General features: G+C 40.2%; 1 protein-coding gene across 1 annotated transcript in view; it reads left to right on the top strand.

Moving 5' to 3' along the window:
* The first annotated feature begins 7,578 nt into the window (after positions 1–7,578).
* RNF212B (ring finger protein 212B) overlaps positions 7,579–21,347 on the top strand; it is a 35,571-nt gene continuing 21,802 nt past the window's right edge. The window contains exons 1-4 of the mRNA XM_031001873.3: positions 7,579–7,733; positions 10,031–10,131; positions 12,923–12,975; positions 13,982–14,056. Of these exons, the coding sequence (XP_030857733.3) occupies positions 10,032–10,131; positions 12,923–12,975; positions 13,982–14,056 (228 nt within the window). The 5' untranslated portion in view covers positions 7,579–7,733; position 10,031. The remainder of the gene's footprint in view (positions 7,734–10,030; positions 10,132–12,922; positions 12,976–13,981; positions 14,057–21,347) is intronic.

Raw genomic sequence — 21,347 nt, 5'->3', positions numbered from 1 at the left:
TGGAGATTGCGGTGAGCTGAGATCGTGCCATTGCACTCCAGCCTGGGTGACGAGAGCGAAACTCTGTCTAAAAAAAAAAAAAAAACTCATCAGGCTCTTTTTAGAAATTGTTTATCTGATAATAAAATTCATTTGGAAATGCAAATGAGTTAGAATGGTCAAAGCAACTCTGCAAAAGAACAGGCTGGCCAGGCGCAGTGGATCACAGCTGTAACCCCAGAGCTTTGGGAGGCCAAGGCAGGAAAATCACTTGAGGCCAGGAGTTTGAGGCCAGCCTGGCCCACATAGTAAAACCCTATCTCTACCAAAAAAAAAAAAAAAAAAAAAAAAAAAAAAATTAACAGGTGTGGTGGCATGTGCCTGTAGTCCTAACTACTTGGGAGGATGAGCAGGGAGGATGAGCAGGGAGGATCACTTGAGCCCAGGACTTCCAGGTTGCAGTGACTTGTGATCACATTAATGCACTCCAGCCTGGGTGACAGAGCAAGACTCTCTCTTAAAAAAAAAAAAACAAAAAACAAAAACACAAGAAGAAGAAAGAACAAAGTTAGAGGATCAAGACTACATCATTTCAAGACTTATCATAAGGCTACAGTAAGTGACAGTATGGTATTGGCATCAAGACCGACAAATCAATCAGTGGAACAGAATAGAGCATGCAGAAATGGGCTTGAATATGTATAGACAACTGATTTTCCTTTTTATTTCGGTAAAATATATAACATAAAATTTGCGATTTTAACCATTGTTAGTGTGCAATTCAGTGGCATTAGGTACATTCACAATGTTGTACAATCATCATCTCTATTTCCATAATTTTTCACAACCACTAACAGAAACTCTTCACCCATTAAGCAATTACTTCCTATCTCTCATTCCCCTAGTTCCTGCTAACCTCTAATCTACTTTCTGTCTCTATAAATCTGACTGTTCTGGATATTTCAGTGAGATTATACAATATTTCTCTTTTTGTGTCTGGCTTATTTCACTTAGCATAATTTTTTCAAGGTTCATCCATGTTGTAGCATGTATCAAAACTTTATTTCCTTTATGGCTGAATAATATTTTATATATATATATATATATATATACCACATTGTTTATCCATTCATCTACTAATGCACGTTTGGGTTGTTTCTATCTTTTGGTTATTGTGAATAATGCTGGTATGAATATTGGTGTACACATATCTGTTTGAGCCCCTGTCTTAAATTATTTTGTATACACCTAGGAATGGAATTGCTGGGTCACATGGCAGGATAGTTCTATTTTTCACTTTTTGAGGAACCACCAAATTGCTTTCCAAAGCAGGTGCATCATTGTACATTCCCATCAGCAATGTACAAGGGTTCTGATTTCTCCATATCCTCCTAAAACATATTTTCATTTAGAAAATTGTAGCCACCCCACCACGTGTGAAATGATATTTCACTGTGGTTTTAATTTGCATTTCCCCTATGACTAATTATATTGAGAATCTTTTCATGTGTCTGCTGGACACTTCTATATCTTCTTTGTAGAAATGTCTATTCAAATCTTTTGCCTATTTTTAATTGGGTTGTTTGACTTTTTTGTTGTTGAGTTGTTCTTTTTTTTGAAACAAGAGCTCTCACATATTTATTACTGAACCCAGACTACTAGCGCACAGCAAATAAACAAACAGAAAAACTATATTCCCAATAAAACATGCCCAACTGTCCAGATAGTGGTGACATTTTTAGCTTGATATGGTAAGATGGTTATGAGCTTGATACTGCATAAATATGTGTGCCATCTCGTGCACAATTCCTTGTAGATCCAGCTTGAATCTTCTCCAATGTCTCCTTTTAAAGTTGTACCTGATTTTATTATCAGTTTTCATCCAAATCCACTGGGGAATGGGATGATTTTGCTTTTGTTTCTTGCTTAGGAATTGCTTAATACTGAAAGTCTTGTGAGAAGACATGATGAGAAGCGGAGTCAAATACACACCACAATGGTGGAAAAAGGAAGAGAGAGAGAGTTGTAGTTCTTTTTATATTTTGAATATTAAAACCTTATCAGATATATGATTTACTAATATTGTATCCCATTCTGTGGGTTGCCTTTCACTTTCTTGATAGTATCCTTTGTTGCACAAAAGTTTTTAATTTTAACTAAGTCCCTTTTATTTATTTTTCTTCTGTTGCCTGTGCTATTTTTGTATTTAAAAAACCATTGCCAAATACAAGGTCATGAAGATTTTCCCCTATATTTTCTTCTAAGAGTTTTAGAGTTTTCACCCATACATTTAGGTCTTTGATCCGTTTTGAGTTAATTTTTGTATATGGTGTAAGGTAAGGATTCAACTTTATTCTTTTGCATATGGACATAGTTTTCCCAGCACTGTTTGTTGCAGAGACTGTTCTTTCCCCTATTCAATGGTCTTGACACCATTGTCAAAAATCAACTGACCATAGATGTGAGGGTTTATTTCTGGATTCTCAGTTCTATTCTGTTGGTCTATATATGTCTATCCTTATGCTGGAAACACACTGTTTTGATTACAGTAGCTTTGTAGTAGGTTTTGAAATTGGGAAATATCAGTCTTCCAAATTTTTTCCTTTTTAAGATTGTTTTGACTATTCTAAGTTCTTTGAAATTTTATATTAATTTTAGGGTGGATTTTTCAATTTCTGAAAAAATAGTTGGAATTTTGATAGGGATGACTTTGAATCTGTATATAGCTTTGGATGCTATTGTAAACAATATTAAGTAGTGTTCTATGTACAAACAAGTCTTGTGTCTCTCCTTGATTAAATTTATTCCTAAATATTTTATCCTTCTTGATGCTGTCACAAATGGAATTATTTTCTCTGGGCAATCAATTTTTGACAAAGGCAATTTAGTTGAGAAAAGTTAATCTTTTAAAAAAATGGTGCTGAAACAATTGGATATCCACATGCAAAACACACCCACATATGCACATGCAAACTTTAATCCATACCTCACACCATGTAGAAAATTAACTCAAATGAATCATATACCTAAATGTAAAATCAAAATTACAAATCTAGATTTCTAGAATTTTTGAAGAAAATTTCCAGAGGTACCCCATTTTCCTTTCAGAGTAGAAGAAAAGATAAGAATATTTAAAGAAAAGAAAATTTTATCTGGGTTTGGTGGCTCATGCCTATAATCCCAGTACTTTAGGAGGCTGAGGTGGGAGGATCAGTTGAGCCCAGGAGTTTGAGACCAGCCTGGGCAACATGGTGAAACCCCATCTCTACAAAAAAAAAAAAAAAAAAAAAAAAAAGAAAAATTAGCCGGGTATGGTGGTGCATGCTTGTAGTCCCAGCCACTCGGGAGGCTGAGTTAGGGGGATCACTCGGGCCTGGGAGGTTGAGGCTGCAGTGAGCCATAATCATGACACTGCACTTCAGCCTGGGCAACAGAGTGAGACCCTGTCTCAAAAAAAAAAAAAAAAAGAATTCTCAAAACTCAACAATAAGAAAATTAACAACCCAATTAAAAATGGGTAGGTTGGGCATGGTGGCTCATGCCTGTAATCCCAGCACTTTGGGAAGCCAAGGTGGGCGGATCACCTGAGGTCAGGAGTTTGAGACCAGCCTGGCCAACACGGTGAAACCCGGTCTCTACTAAAAATACAAAAATTAGCCAGGCCTGGTGGTGCATGTCTATAGTTCCAGCTACTCAGGAGGCTAAGGCAGGAGAATTGCTTGAACCTGGGAGGCAGAGGTTGCAGTGAGCTGAGATAGTACCACTGCACTTGCACTCCAGCCATGTATACCATGTATACGAAGGAACACTCAAAAAGCCCAGAACACTCAAAACCAAGATATTTTCTAGGAAAACTGTTGGTCTCTTTTTTTTTTCAACTGTTCAAATTTCTATTAAGTTGTTGGTTTTCTTTTTTAAAAAGCTCTTTGTATATTAAAGCTATTAGCCCTTTAGGATTTAAGTTGATTTTTTTTGTAATTTGTCACTTTGTGCTTTACTTTTCGTGTGTGTGTGTGTGTGTTTGTACATGCAAAAAGTTTTTTTAAAATTACTTAGTCGAATTTGTCAATCTTTTCTCTCTTCTAGATTTTTGGATCCTAGGAAGATTTCCTGCACACCTAGGTAATAAGAGTATTTACTAATATTTTCGTCTGGTACCTGTCTGTTTAGATTTCTGATCCATTTGAAATTTATCCTGGTAAACAGTATGAGAAACAGACTCAATTTTATATTTTTTCAGATGGCTATTCAGTTGTCCCAATTCTATGTATATAAAATTCAATTCCCCATGCACACTTACCAATTAAAATTTATTAACGTACTTGGTTCTATTTCTAGACTTGATTCTGTTTCATTGGTCTACACGTTTATGCACCAATACCACACTTTAAATTACAGACGTTTTATAATATATTTTAATATTGGATGGGGCTAACACCCCACTCCACATGGCACTAAAATATTTTCCAGTGAAAACTTTTATTTCAGTAGAATTAAGATTACTCAGGCATGATGCTACGTGCCTGTAATCCCAGCTGCTGGGGAGGCTGAGGCAGCAAGATGGTTTGAGGTCAGGAATTTGAGACCAGCCTGGGCAACACAGTGAGACCTTGTCTCTTAAAAAAATATTAAAAATTAGGGCTGGGTACGGTGGCTCATACCTGTAATCCCAGCACTTTGGGAGGCCGAGGCAGGCGGATCACGAGGTCAAGAGTTTGAGACCAGCCTGGCCAACATGGTGAAACCCCATCTCAACTAAGAATACAAAAATTAGCCAGGCGTGGTGGCGAATGCCTGTAATCCCAGCTACTTGGGAAGCTGAGGCAGGAGAATTGCTTGAACCCAGTGGGCGGAGGTTGCAGTGAGCTGATATGGTGCCACTGCATTCCAGCCTGGGTGACAGAGCAATACTCCGTCTCAGGAAAAAAAAAAATAGCCAGGCAAGGTGGAGGAGGCTGAGGCAGAAGGATCCCTTGAGCCCAGGTATTCTAGGCTGTAGCAAGCTATGATTGTGCCACTAAACTCTAGCCTGGGCAGCAGAGGGAGACGCCCATCTCTTAAAAACAATTATATTTAAGAAAACTATTTATGGAATAGTTTGATTTGTAACCTGAGCTAATCACTTTTTTCATGGAATACTGTTTTTACTTGAAAGAACATCTAACATACAAACTATTCAGACTTAGGTATTTGGTAGGCATTTTCTCAAAAATAAACAAAATTGCCTTGACACTTCAAGGAAAACCAGTGACAGTATTTGTTGCCAATGATAAAATTCAAGCTTTCAGATGAAAATTAGACCTTTGGAAAACTTGTACCTGCAACTGACAGCTTGACAGCTTCCCAAGACTCAAATACTTACCTGATGAGATAGTGATATTAACAAAAGTGATTTTTTATATTGTGTAATGAACTGTGTCAATATTTAATATCGTATAACAAAATGCACTGATGTGTATAACTCAGTGAACCAAAATTTTTCAAATGACCAGTTTGGTCTAAATGTATGATGTTACAAATCGTGCATGGGCAAAAGATCCATTTAAAGTGCAAAACAGACCAAATAATTTTAATGTAACAGGCTATAAAAAGTTCATTGATATGGTTTCAGATCCCACTTTGCAATCAACTTTTAACTCAGACTTCCTGAATTTTTATGTGATATCAAAGAGAAATGTTCACAATTATCTGAAAAGGCCATTTAAATGCCATTCTCTTTCCCCACATATTTGAGTGAATCCAAATGTTCTTCACACACTCCAACCAAAACAGCGTACTGCAAAAGTTAATGCAGAAGCAAATATAGGACTCCATCAGCTTTCTATTAAGCTACATAGCAAGAGATTACAAACATGTAAAAACGATGCCACTCTTCTCACTAAATTTTTCTTGTTTTGGAAAACATATTTTCCATAGATTATTTATATTAACATTTTGGCCAGGCGCGGTGGCTCACACCTCTAATCCCAGCACTTTGGGAGGCCAAGGCGGGTGGATCATGATGTCAGGAGTTCGAGAGCAGCCTGGCCAACACGGTGAAACCCCGTCTCTACTAAAAATACAAAAAATTAGCTGGGCGTAATGGCAGGCGCCTGTAATCCCAGCTACTTGGGAGGCTGAGGCAGGAGAATCGCTTGAACCCAGGAGGCGGAGGTTGCAGTGAGCCGAGATGGCGCCACTGCACTCCAGCCCTGGCGACAGAGTGAGACTCCGTTTCAAAAAACAACAACAACAAAAAAACCAAAAAAACCCAAACAACGACAAACAAACAAACACACATTTAATGGGTTTATTACTGTTTTCAAATAATATTTAAAAATTTCAAATAATAAATATTTTAAAATTTCTCACTTTTAATTGCTAATTTGGTAAGTATTGGTAGATGCAATTTACATAAACAAAAGCTCTTTGGAGGGTCTTCAATAATTTTGTAAAGGAAGCCTGAGACCAAAAAGTTTGAGAGCTACTACTCTAAGTGGATTCCTCAGGAAAAGCTCATTTGCATGCTTTTTGCCAGTGGCCTTTATACCTGAACACAATATAAGGGGATATAAATTTCTTGGATCATAGTTTCCGTGAAAATCTGGAAAATGTTGTTTCATTGTTATCTAGAATGCTTCTGTGGAGAAATCTGATGCCAATCTTATTCTGTCTCTCTTTTTTTTTGTTTTGTTTGAGGCAGTGTCTTGCTCCCTCAACCAGGTTGGAGTGCAGTGGCGTGAACACAGCTAACTGCAGCCTCGACCCCCTGGGATTAAGTGATACACCTGCCTCAGCCTCCCTAAGTAGCTGGGCCTACAGGCACCCGCCACCACACCCGGCTAATTTTTTTTTTTTTTTTTAAAGACGGAGTCTCTCTCTCTGTCTCCCAGGCTGAAGTGCAGTGGCGCGATCTCGGCTCACTGCAACCTCCGCCTTCCGGGTTCAAACGATTCTCCTGCCTCAGCCTCCTCAGTAGCTGAGATTACAGGTGTGTGCCGCCACACTCGGCTAATTTTTGTATTTTTAGTAGAAGCGGGGTTTCGCCATGTTGGCCAGTCTGGTCTATAACTCCTGACCTCAAGGGATCCGCCCGCCTCGGCCTCCCAAGGTGCTGGGATTACAGGCGTGAGCCACCGCCCCTGGCCAAAAATTTCTGAATAAAGGTTGACTTTTTTTTAATTGAAATTTGTTAGTTCTCAATTAATATCACACTGTTCTTTGTCCGCATCATTTTTAAATTTTCCTATTTCCGATTTTACGGTGTTCTTTCAAAGCACCCATTATTTTCATTTCATTTTAGAATATTAAGCAAAAGTTTTCGCCCACTTCATGACCACAATTTATATTGCGTTCTCATCGTTTATTGGAACATTAATTAGGTTTTATTTTCACCTTTTTGTTTCCACAGTAACATGTATGGGATTAGGTTACAGTGTTTATTTGTCCCCAATCTTTTAAGTGAGGTGAATTTTCCTGGGCTGCTGGGAAAAGGCTCCTACACCCCTCTCCCGCCACCGCGAGCCGCTCCTCGCCCAGTGACAGCCTCTGCGGGCCCCGCCCACGCCCCGCGCACGCCACGGAGCCACGCCCACTGATTTAGCATACCGCCAGGCCCCGCCCACACCTCACACACCGCCTCGGCTGCGCCCAGCCTCTTTCCTCACCCGGTGCCAAGCCAGCTGTTTACTTTCCCGCCATTTCCAGCTCTTCGTGAGGAGAACTGGATGATTTCCTGAGATCTGAGGCTTTCTGGAATCACAGCGGCCAAGCGGGTAGGGAGTGTAGCCAGAAAAAGAACTGAGAAGCTTGAGACGGCTGAGGCCCCATCGCCTCTGGAAAGCAAGGGAATTTTGCCCTCAGGGTCGCCTTAATCACACTGTTCACTGCCTTTTTTATGTTGGGTTCATCTGGTCAATTCAGGGAATGACATTGTTGCTGCCCTTAAACAAACCTGGGCATATAGAACGGGGCCTTTTCAGTGGTTTTTTAGACTCACTTGCTGGTGAAAGTTAGTGTATCACGATCAAATAAATAGGACAACGAAGCTCGTGGCACTGTGGGATGCGTTTGCGTTGAGCTGTTTATTCAGTACATTTTTTATCGTAAATCTTACGAAGTTTGTATCCCTCAGCGGTTAGACACACACACACATCCTACGAAAAGTCCCGGTGCAGTGACTCCCGCCTGTAATCCCAGCACTTTGGGAGGCCAAGGAAGGAGGATCGTTTGAGTCCAGGAGTTCCAGACTAGCCTGGGTAACACAGAGAGGCCTTGTCTCTACAAAAAATAAAAATAAAAATAAAAAATAGCCAGGCGTGGTGGTGCTCGCCTGTAGTCCCAGCTACTCCAGAGGCTGAGGTGGATAGATGGCTTGAGCCCCGGAGTTCCAGGCTGCAGCCAGCCCTGATCTGCCACTGCACTCCAGCCTGGAGACAGAGCCAGACCCTGCCTCAAAATAATAATAATAATAATAATAATAATAATAATAATAATCCCACAAAGAAACCTTACAAAGTCACATTTACTCAGGTATTTAACAAAGTATATGAAATTGGTATTGGCAGAAAATACAGGCTATATGATTACCATGTCTAACACAAAAGTTATTTAATGTGGGAGCAAGAACTTTACATAGGGAATCAGGAGACCAATAACTAAGGATGGAACTTTCGACAAGTCATTTAATTTTACTGAATATCAGGTACCTCTTTTGAAAAATGTTGGGACTGAACAAAACATTAAGTGATTTTTCAAAGTCCATATCAGATCTATGATTCTGAGTTTCTTTTTTTTCAGATGGAGTCTCACTCTGTCACCCAGGCTGGAGTGCAGTGGCACGATCTTGGCTCACTGCAACCTCCTTTGTTCATGCAATTATCATGCCTCAGCCTCCCAAGTAGCTGGGGTTACAGGCGTGCACCACCACACCCAGCTAATTTTTTTTATTTTTAGTAGAGACGGAGTTTTGCCATGTTGGCCAGGCTGGTCTTGAACTCCTGGCCTCAGGTGATCCACCCACCTTGGCCTCCCAAAGTGCTGGGATTACAGGTGTGAGACACCGCGCTTGGCCTGATTCTGAGTTTCTGCAGAAGAAAAGTATATTTCCTTCTGTGGAAGGAAAGTATACAAGCTGAGACCATACCATCATTCATCAGCCCTATTTCCCTTAGACAAAATGTGTCCCAAGTGGCTAATATGTGATCTTCTCTTTCTGGTTCACTACCTTCTCTTGGCTCCACTCTCACCATATCACAGGAAGTAGTTAAAAAAGAAATGGATGATTCATTTTTTGTTTTTATATTTTTAGGATTGTATTTTCTTTTTTCTTTTCCTTTTTCTTTTTTTTTTGAGACGGAGTCTGGCTCTGTCACCTAGGCTGGAGTGCAATGGCACGATCTCAGCTCACTGCAACCTCTGCCTCCCGGGTTCAAGTGATTCTCCTGCCTCAGCCTCCTGATTAGCTGGAATTACAGGTTCCTGCCACCATGCCTGGCTAATTTTTATATTTTTAGTAGAGATGGGGTTTCACCATGTTGGCTAGGCTGGTCTTAAACTTTTGACTTCAGGTGATCCATCTGTCTCGGCCTCCCAAAGTGCTGGGATTACAGGCGTGAGCCACTGTGCTTGGCCAGGATTGTATTTTCTAATTACAAACTGGCACATGTATTAATCCAGAAAACCCGGGGGAAAAAAAAGTAAAGGAAAACATACACACACACACACACACACACACACACTCATAACCTCACCACTCAAAAAATAAAAAAAACTCACCATTGTCTGCCCATTACTTTTCTAAACGTGTGTTTATATGTATATATATATATATACACACACACATTTATATATAAAATGTTATAACAGTCTGCTGTTATAAAAAGCAGTCTGCTTTTTTTTTTCACTTTATATGTACATATACTTCTTTACAACCAATTGGAATACCCACAATGATATGCCACATCCCAAAAAGCTATCAGAAGCTAAGCAAGCATGGTTACACAGATTTTGGAACAGCTATAATTATGTTATTCTCTAGGTTATTCTTACTCTTTCTCTTTATCTGCTCCAGAATGGATTGGTTTCATTGCAACCAGTGCTTCCGAAAAGATGGGGCCCATTTCTTTGTCACCAGCTGTGGCCATATTTTCTGTAAAAAGTGTGTGACTCTGGGTGAGTGACTCAACTGTTTTCAGATTCAGGGAAAAATGTTTTCATGTAAGGATGTAAGGGGTAGCCATTTCTATGTGTGACTTAGGATAAAAATCACTTATTAGGTCAATGGTGATAAAGATACTGTAGGAAACTGTCAATTTTAGCAATTGAAGGAATCCATTAATAAAGAATGGTGCTAAATTATTTAGCAAATGATTTAGCAAATCTATTACTTGAGGACCAGAATGTACTCGTTAGTGTTTTGAAGTCTGGCAGGGAAAGCCACAAGGCATCAGACTCTTCAGGGAAAAGAGATAGAATAAGTATAATGGATGGGAATAGAGGAAAGTTTGGCTGATAGAAGAGCCATTTCTAAAGGGGAAGTGGTCTAGTCTGTGACATCAATTTGATTAGAAATGATGATGATGATACCTTTGCAGCTTAAAAAGCAGTTTCATATCAACCAATTTTATGTAAGCCTCACCACAAGCCCAGGTGGTAATTATTAGTAGAATCATTTTACAAATGAAGAGACTGGCTCAGAGAGGATAAGTGATTTGACCAAGTTCTTATTGCTATTAAGTCTTAGAAAGGATATTTAAATTTCAGTTTTTTTTTTTTTAATGCTGCGATACTTACAAGGTGTGTAAATCCCTAGAAGAGGGACTTGGGGTAGGGTGTTTTGATCACGGAAGACTTCACAGAAGGAGTGATGCTTCAGTAGGGTTTTGAATGATAAAATGGAATTTGCCAAGTGGATAAGGCAGGGAAGATTTATTCTAGTTTAAGAGAACAGCATGTACAAAGACATATTACATCACAAAACCATAGTGCAGGGGACTACACATAGTTGAGATTGTTAGAGTATAAACAGTAAGGTAAGAAGTGGTGAGAGATGAGGCTAGTGAAGTAGGCAGTGTCGGATGATGGAAGGCTCTATACACTGGGCTAAAGAGCCTGAACTTCATCCTGCAGGTGATGGAGACCTGTGGAAGTTTTTGTTTTGTTTTGTTTTTGACATAGTCTCACTTCGTCACCCGAGCTGGAATGCAGTGGCTCAATCTTGGCTCACTGCAACTTCTGCTTCCCAGGTTCAAGCGATTCTCATGTCTCAGCCACTTGAGTAGCTGGGATTATAGGCATGCACCACCATGCCTGGCTAACTTTTGTATTTTTAGTAGAGATGGGGTTCCACCATGTTGGCCAGGCTGATCTCGAACTCCCGGCCTCAAGTGATCCGCCTGCCTCAACCTCCCAAAATGCTGGGATTACAGGTGTAAGCCATTTTTTTGTTTTGTTTTGTTTTGTTTTAAGAGAAGAATGTTATGTACTTTCTAGCTCACTCTGGCAACGTTATGGACTGGGAAAAAGAAAAACCCGGCCCAGCGCGGTGGCTCATGCCTGTAATCCCAGCACTATGGGAGGCTGAGGCGGGTGGATCACAAGGTCAGGAGATTGAGACCATCCTGCTAACACGGTGAAACCCCGTCTCTACTAAAACTACAAAAAATTAGCCGGGCATGGTGGCGGGCGCCTGTGGTCCCAGCTACTCAGGAGGCTGAGGCAGGAGAATGGTGTGAACCCTGGAGGCAGAGCTTGCAGTGAGCCAAGATCGTGCCACTGCACTCCAGCCTGGGCGACAGAGCAAGACTCCGTCTCAAAAAAAAAGAAAAAGAAAAAGAAAAACCTTTAGTCCCCAGAAAAGAACAGTCAAGTTAAGTAGCCTCAGGGGAAGGTTTTTTCTCTGTAAAAATCTCATGACCTTTTAAAGTTTCGCTAATGTAAAAAGCTGTTTACTATGGTAACAGCAGCTCACTTTGGAGTGGTTTGTCTCCGTGAAGCATATGCCATGTGGTGTTTTCTCCTGACATGGCATTTGTCTTAATCAATGACGAGTCCCACTACTAAAATTTCACTTTACAGGGAAAGATTAGGAATCTTAATTTTTGCTTCTTTCAGATTGGGTTAATTGGGGAATGAGAGTAGCAGAGCTTCAAAGCAAGATTAACAAATATTAGCAAAGTGATGACAAGGTAGGCATAACTGGGGAGTTTCTTACAGTACCCAATGTGTGCCTGCTGTCAGGTCAATAGAATAAAAAAGAGTAACTTAAAGTTAAGATCTTTGGTATCTTGTACTCTTCCTTACTCTTGTAAATGTACTCCAGTACTTCTGCTGGGAGTTTAGAATTGTCCCTTCTGTCCCACAGAAGAAAATTGGGATTTATAAAAAGATGGGGCAGGAGGTGCTGGGGTGGTGGCTCATGCTTATAAACTCACCACTTTGCGGGGGCCAAGGTGGGAGGATCACTTGAGCCCAGGAGTTCAAGCCCAGCTTAAGCAACATAGGGAGACTCCATCTCTAAAGATAATAACAAAATTAAAATGAGCTGAGGTGGTGGTGTGCGCCTGTGGTCCCAGCTAGTCAGAAGGCTGAAGCAGGAGGATCACTTGAGCCCGGGAGGTTGAGGCTGCAGTGAGCCATAATTGTGCCACTGCATTCCAGCCTGGGTGACAGAGTGAGACCTTGTCTCAAAGAAAAAGTAAAACAAAATTTAAAAAGATAGGGAGATGGGTAGACGTACGGTGTGAAAGCCCTACTTATACCTCAACATACTAGTTTGGAAACACTTGTTTAGAGAACAGAGCTTAAGTTGATGTCCTTTTATAACACAATGATATTATAAATTCAGTAAGAACCCTTTTTTTCTTCTCTTGCTAGCATACTAGATTGTTGCCATGTACTTTAAGTCTTTAAATCTTACCTCATGTTCATGAGAGCCAAATATTTTTTTCCCTTTTCCTCCCAGAAAAATGTGCTGTTTGTGGAACTGCCTGCAAGCATCTGGCTCTTTCTGATAATGTAAGTTTTTCTCCTCCTGCCACAAACTGTCTCATCCCATTCCTGGCCTGTAGGAAGTATATACAAAGTACAGATGATGAATTGTTTCAAAAAGAAAGAAAAGAAGACCAGGCATGGTGGCTCAGGCCTGTAATCCCAGCACTTTTGGAGGTCAAGGCGGGTGGATCGCCTGAGCTCAGGAATTTGAGACCACCCTGGGCAACATAGTGAAACCCTGTCTCTACTAAAATATAAAAAATTAGCCAGGTGTGGTGGTGCGGGCCTGTAGTCCCAGCAACTTGGGAGGCTGAGGCACGAGAATTACTTGAGCCCAGGAGGTGGAAGCTGCAGTGAGCTGAGCTCGTGCCACTGCACTCCAGCTTGGGCTCAGAGTAAGACTCTGTCTCAAAAAAAAAAAAAAAAAAAAAGCAAGCAAGCAAGCAAGCAAGCAAAGAAACAAACTTGCAGATAGAAGTTTGTAAAAAGAGTATAAATAACAGGCCAGCTGAGGAGGCTCACACCTGTAATCCCAGCACTTTGGGAGGCTGATGTGGGTGGATCACATGAGGTCAGGAGTTCGAGACCAGCCTGGCCAACATGATGAAACCCCCGTCTCTACTAAAAATACAAAAATTAGCTGGGTGTGTTGGTGGGCACCTGTAATCCCAGCTACTCAGGAGGCTGAGGCAGAAGAATCACTTGAACCCAAAAGGCGAGGGTTGCAATGAGCCTAGATCACACCACTGCACTCCAGCCTAGGTGACAACAGCAAAACTCTGTCTCAAAGAAAAAAAAAAGAGTATAAACAACAGATGGAAGCATTATTTGTGACCACTATTACAGAAGCACAAGGTAAGGAGAATTGGACATATAATGTACATCTAGAAGAGTGGTGATCTCCCTTTTACACACAGTGGAGATAATGCCAGGTACATTAGAAAAGGTGGTACATCTTTTGTCATGTTAGTCAGTATTTTATTTTATTCAATTGTGGATATTCTCACAGTGCGTATTGCTCTCTTCGTAGCTGAAGCCTCAGGAGAAGATGTTTTTCAAAAGTCCTGTGGAGACAGCTTTGCAGTATTTTAGTCACATCTCTCAGGTACGAGAAACAAAAGTGAAGAAAATCTGATTCTCCAGGCAAATTCTAATTGCATCTTATTCCTTTATCAAAGGTTTTCTTTAAACTGCATTTGTACACAGTGGAGGGAAATTGACTGCTTTCTTTGCTTTCTTCCTTGATGATACAAATTTCAATCAGTTAACTTTTTATTGACCCAGAATCTGTGATAGGCTGTAAAAGTCACTAAGTAGCTAACATCTTGCCTTGTATTTCCTAGTTGTATTAATTAATTTCTATGACTAAAGGTTGTTTTAGGGAGCTTTATCATTTTTCTCAGCAGATAGATGCACCTTCTAAAAATTGCTTTGAGTATATAGGCCTGGCTCTGCAAACAATAGGTTTGATGGTTTAACTCGCAACCAATAGTTTATAGCACTAAGTTTACGAGAGTATTTCTTGTTTCCCATTCTCACTTTTCAATAACCTTTTCAGTAATACTTACCTCTTCATTTAGTGTTCATAACTGGTTGCTTGAATTTTAGGAAATATCTTTTCTTGATGTGTCATATGTTGGCATACAATTGACTTGATCAGGAGCAACAGGAATGTAGAAGAAGGTAGAGAGAAGGCAGGACAACCATTTGAGAGAGTTCCCAAGTTGTAAAAATTTTGGTTTTTTTCTTTCTACTCCCCATTTCTCTTAGATTATTCTATAGCCTCATGGAATTCCTATCTTGGCATATTTCTTGAGGTTTTTATCACTGTTCCCTTTCTATACTCTTACTTCTTATTCTTTTGAAAATACCCCTTTTCTAAACCTCAAGATGATCCTTAGCCATTTTCTGGTTGAAGATTTAATTTTTCTTCAGTGTCCTGCCTCTCAATCCTCACTCTAGAGATAGAGTAAGGGGAATTAAGGCTTGCTGCTTGCTGTCTTTAGCTGCTTGGTTGAGCCATCATATTTGACATACACTACATTTAACATTATAAGTATATTAAAATCCAGCTGAAACTCAAGGAGAAATGTAAACAAGGTCATAGGAACAAGAGAAAGAGCAGACCTTTAGTTAATAAATAAACCTAGGCATAGTTAATGATCAGTAGAGAAATCATATGTAGTCTGAATCCTAACCTGCCTGATCATGAGACCAATTACACATGGTCAAGTAATCAAGATAAAAGAAATGGAAAGGGTCAGTTAATCATCACTTTAGTGAAGGGCCGATTTGGTGAAGTCAGCAAAGTCTGAAAATGTGTTTTCCTAATTTGTGAAGCTGAGTAACTGATCCAATACCTAGATTGTTTCATTCAGGCTTCTGCTCAAAACATTCTTCTTCAGTCAGTCCTTTAGTGACTCTCATATTTCAAATAGTAGCCCCAACATTTTCTACTCCTTACCATGCTTTTTTTTTATTGTAGTTCTTTTCTCTAACATTATGTTATATATTTGTTGTCTGAATCCTGCACTGGAATATAAGCTCCATGAAAACAGATTTGGTTGGTTTTGCTTATTGTTCTCTTTTAATAGTCCTTAATAAGTAGTGGACACTCAAGACGTTGTCATTGAATGAATGAATGGAATGTTGTTCTAAATATCTATTTATGTTTTTACGTTCTCCAATCTCCACAATGACTTAAGGCCATTTTTCTGCTGTACTTTGTGCTAATAGTTGATCAAGCTGACTGTTTTGAATTCTTTACTCACCTCAAGATAATCTTTCTGAGGGATTGGAGAACCTCATATAGATCTGTAAGTCTGTAAGTTTTCTTTTCTTTTTTTTTTTTTGAGATGGAGTTTTGCTTTTGTCTGTCACCCAGGCTGGAGTGCAGTGGCAAGATCTCAGCTCACTGCAACCTCTGCTTCCAGGGTTCAAGCGATTCTCCCGGGGGCAGGGCAATTTCAGTCTTACTCATCTTATATATCAGCTCCTAACATAGTACCAGGAGCATAGAAGGATTCAATAAATAATTTTTGAAAGAATTAATGAAATAATCTTCCCTATTGAAGTTTTCCTTTAATGTATATGAAATACAGTAAAGTGATAATACTGGGAAAACTGTTGATGTAGAAATCTAATGACCAACTCGGCCTGCTAACTTATAGCTTTATTTCTTTGAACCAGTCATACTTCCTCACATGTAATATGAAATAATAATATTTATCCTACTTCTTGTAAAGATCCAATGAGACAATGTTTATGGAAATATTTTAAAAACTGTAAAGTACTTTTAAAAAAAAACAATAAAAAAACAGAGACAGTCTTGCTATATTGCCCAGGCTGTTCTCAAATTCCTGGCCTCAAGCAGTCCTCCCACCTTGCCCTACCAAAGTGCCAGGATTACAAGTGTGAGCCACCATGCCCAATCTGAAAACTGTACTTTATTAGTTTAAAGAATAATGTGGAAAAGTCATGAAAGGTTATGAGTGATCACAAACCCACTTAAAAATAGTTGAAGATCATATAAGTGAAAAGAAGTTTGTATTTTAAAAAATTGTTGGCCGGGTGTGGTGGCTCATGCCTGTAATCCCAGCACTTTTGGAGGCCACGGTGGGCGGATCACCTGAGGTCGGGGGTTCAAGACCAGCCTGACCAACATGGAGAAACCCCGTCTCTACTAAAAATAAAAAATTAGCCAGGTGTGGTGGCACGTGCCTTTAATCCCAGCTACTCGGGAGGCTGAGGCAGGAGAATCACTTGAACCTGGGAGGTGGAGATTGCGGTGAGCCAAGATCGCACCATTGCACTCCAGCCTGGGCAACATGAGCAAAACTCCATCTCAAAAAAAAAAAAAAAATTGTTTTCAAAGGGAAGTATAAACACCCCATCTACTTTTTTTTTAGGTCCACTAGTTTTCATGCAATCACCTTCTTTTTTAATAACAGCTTTATTGAGATGTAATTTACATACCATAAAATTTACCCTTTTAAAGTATGCAATTCAGTGGTTTTTAATACATCCACAGAATTGTGCAAACACTACTGCCTAATTTTCAAACATTTTCATCACCCCAGAAAGAAGCTCTGTACTTATTGGCAGGCACTTCCCAAACCCTTCCTACCCTCCCCATCCCCAGGTGATCACTAATTTACTTTCTGTTGCTATGGTTTTTCCTGTTCAGGACATTTCATAAATATGGAATCATATAATGTATGGTCTTTTGTGACTTGCTGCATTCACTAAGTATAATGCTCTCAAGTTTCATCCATGTTGTAGCATCTCTATTAGGACTTTATTAGTATTTCATTCCATTTTATGGCCAAATAATAATCTATTATATAAATGGATATACATTTTACTTACCCATTCATTAGTCAATAGACATTTGGGTTGTTCCTACTTTGGGGCTACTATAAGTAATATTGCTATGGAACATTTATGTACAAGTTTTTACATGGACATATATTTTTATTCCTGTTGGGTATATACCTATGAGTGGAATTTCTGGGTCAAATAGTAACTCTATATTTAACTTTTTTAGGAACTGCCAGACTGTTTTCCCAAGTGGCTGTACCATTTTACATCCTTAGCAGCTCTTTTAGTCTGTCTGGGCTGCTATAATAAAATACCTTAGACTGGGCAATTTCTAAATAACAGAAATTTAATTTTCACAGTTCTGGAGGCTGGGAAGTTCAACATCAAGGCACCAACAGATTCAGTGTCTGGTGAGGGCTTACTCTTTGCTTCCAAGATAATGCCTTCTTGCTGCATCCTCACATGGCAAAAGTGGCAAACAGGCTCCTTCAAGCCTCTTTTTATTTATTTTTTTGAGACAGGGTCTCACTCTGTCACAAAGGCTGGAGTGCAGTGGTGTGGTCGTGACCAGTGGTACAATCATGGCTCCCTGCAGCCTTGCCCTCTTGAGCTCAGGCGATCCTCTCACCTCACCCTCCCAGGTAGCTGGGACTACAAGCACATGTCACCACACCTGGCTAATTTTTGTATTTTTTTTTTTTTAATAGATACAGGGTTTTACCATGTTGCCCAGGTCTCGAACCCCTGGGCTCACGCAATCCGCCCGCCTCAGCCTCCCAAAGTGCTGCAATTACAGGCATAAGCCACCGCGCCCAACCCCAAGCCTCTTTTTTTTTTTTTTTTTTTTTTTTTGAGACAGAGTCTTGCTCTGTCGCCCAGGCTGGAGTGCAGTGGCACGATCTCGGCTCACTGCAGTCTCCGCCTCCCTGATTCAAGCAATTATCCTGCCTCCACCTCCTGAGTAGCTGGGATTACGGGCATGCGCCACCACACCTGGCTAATTTTTGTATTTTTAATAGAGATGGGGTTTCACCGTGTTGGTCAGGCTAGTCTCGAATTCCTGACCTCGCGATCCGCCACCTCAGCCTCCCAAAGTGCTGAGATTACGGGCATGAGCCACCGCGCCCGGCCCCAAAGCCTCTTTTTATAAGGACACTAATCCCATTCACAAGAGCAAAGCCTTCATGACATAATCACCTCCTAAAGCCTCCATCTGTTAATACTATTGCATTGGGAGTTGAGTGTCAACAAATGAATTTTTGTGGGGCACAAATATTCAGACCACAGCAGGCCAGTAAATATTTTAAGCTTTGCAGGCCATACAATTTCCGATGCTGCTACCCAACTCTGCTGTTGTAGCATGGAAGCAGCCATAGACAGCATATAAGCAGCCATAGACAGCATGTAAGCAAATATGTGTAATTATGTTCCAATAAAACTTATTTACAAAAACAGACAGCTGGTTATGGTCAGTTGTTTGCTGACCCTTGGTCTATTTTATGGTTTTTAAAAGATTTTTGAAGTCATATGTTTTTACTAATATATACATACATAATTGCTACATATACTGTTGGAATAAAATCAGGTCAAGATTTGATCTCATCAATAGACCAGAGCTTCTCCATCCCTCAGCTGAATTAAGAATTTGAACAACTGAGGTACTCAGTGGGCCAGGCGCAGTGGTTCATACCACTTTGGAGGCCAAGGTGGGAGGATTGCTTGAGGCCAGGGGTTTGAGACTAGCTTGGGCAACATAGTGAAACCCCATCGCTACAAAAAAATTTAAAAATTAGTTGGGCATGGTGGCACACACCTGTAGTCCCAGCTACTCAGGAGGCTGAGGTGGGAGAATCGCTTGATCCCAAGAGGTTGAGGCTGCAGTGAGCCATGATTGCACCACCATACTCCAGCTTGTGTAAAAATAAAAAATTAAAAAGAGACACTCAATGGTGCTTTTGAAGAAAAGTTGTATTTAGTTTGATATTATTTTACCTAAAAAGGAAAAGCTTTCAGTATTTAAGACTTCTGAAACAGTGTAGTTGAATTCTTCATCACTACTGAGCAGGGGATTGAGGAACCTTAGGCCAGTGTGAGGTAGTATTCCTTTGATCATACAAACTGTGCGACCCAAAACATAACCCTCTGCCTGGTGGGCTGCTGTGGCTCTCATTCAGAGTGGGTACTTCAGACATCTTACTAACAATTCTCCAATTGCTTTTGCTAAGAAAGCATTTTTAGGGTTCTTTTTTGCTCAAATCTGTTCCCTCTGAACTGTCACGATAATCTATTTCAATTACAAATCTGAACAAGTAACTGCCTTTTCAAAATCCTTTGGTGGCTTCCTATCACTTAAGTTTCAGACTGCTCAGAGTGATACATAGTTACCTTAACGTTCTGGTTCCTCCTAACCTCTCCAATTTCAGTCACAACTACCATCTCACCTCTCATGTACAAACACAAGTTATTACGTAAGGTTATTTACTACCTAATCTATTAGGCAGATTTAGTTCTTTGCAGTTCTTTTACAGACCATATACTTTCATACCTTTATACCTGAAATGCCTGATTTCTACACTTTAAAAACTAAGTTAGGCCAGCCGTGGTGGCTCACGCCTGTAATCCCAGCACTTTTGGAGGCTGAGGGGGTGGATCACTTGAGGTCAGGGGTTCAAGATCAGCCTGGTCAATATGGTAAAACCCTGTCTCTACTAAAAATACAAAAAATTAGCCAGGTGTCATGGTGGCGCGTGCCTGTAATCCCAGCTGCTTGGGAGGCTGAGGCATGAGAATTGCTTGAACCTGGGAGGCAGAGGTTGCAGTGAGCCTAGATTGCGCCACTGCACTCCAGCCTGGGTGACAGAGCGAGACTCTGTCTCAAAAAAAAAAAAGACTGAATTAATAGTTACCTCTTAATCATTATCTCTATATCTTGTACGTACTTGTGTTCTGCGTATAACCTAGTGTTTTACTTATTAGTTCATGTGTCAGAATGTCTCTTCTACTAGACTGTGATAAGCTACTGTAAACCTGGAAAATCTGAGACAAGTCTCAGTTAATTTAGAAAGTTTATTTTGCCAAGATTGAGGACATGTGCCTCAGAAGGTTCAGACGACATGTGCCCAAGGTGGTCAGAGTACAGTTTGGTTTTATACATTTTAGGGAGACATGAGACATCAATCAACATATGTATGATGAACATTGGTTCGATGGGAAAAGGTGGGACAGCTCAAAGTGGGAAGGGGCTTCTAGGTCATAGGTAGATAAGAAACCAATGGTTGCCTTCTTTTGAGTTTCTGATTAGCCTCTCCAAAGGAGGCAATCAGATATGCATGTATCTCAGTGAGCAGAAGGGTGACTTTGAATAGAATGAAAGGCAGGTTTGCCCTGAGCATTTCCCAGCTTGGCTTTTCCCTTTAGCTTAGTGATTTGGGGGGTCCAACATATTTTCCTTTGACACTACTAAAAGACAAGAACCGATACTATTCATCTTAGCATTTCCAGTTCTTATGCCTGACGTAAAGTGTTCAGTAAAGGTTTGCTAAATGAAAAGATGAATAATATTTGCACTATATATTTTCTGCCCCTGTGTGAGATGTTTTCTGATACCAACCAGTTCTCTGACACCAACTAGGTATGCAACAATTCAATTCAATTCAATTCAATTCAGTTCAATTCAATTCAATTCAATTCAATTCAATTCAATTCAATTCAATTCAATTCTAACACTAATTCCTAGAGTTTTAGTATCACAATTCACATGTTTAGGGCTCAGCCTCACAAGACTGCCCCGACTCTGGACACCAGCCACAAATGGGGTACCCAGGCTAAAATACTTCAGACTGGCCAACAACAAACTTGAGGATTCCCATGAACTTCCTCCTGCTCCCACAAGCTTCAATAATTTGCTGGAATGACTCACAGAACTCAGAAAAGTACTTTATTTATTATTACCAGTTTATTATAAAAGATACAACATGGGGGCCAGGTGCAGTGGCTCACGCCGGTAATCCCAGCACTTTGGGAGGCTGAGGCGGGCAGATCACCTGAGGTCGGGAGTTCGAGAGCAGCCTGGCCAA

The sequence above is a fragment of the Gorilla gorilla genome, chromosome 15 (assembly GCF_029281585.2).
Source record: "Gorilla gorilla gorilla isolate KB3781 chromosome 15, NHGRI_mGorGor1-v2.1_pri, whole genome shotgun sequence".
Taxonomy (NCBI): domain Eukaryota; kingdom Metazoa; phylum Chordata; class Mammalia; order Primates; family Hominidae; genus Gorilla; species Gorilla gorilla.
Note: the sequence above shows the minus strand (reverse complement) of the source record. Positions and strands in the feature narration are given on the sequence as shown.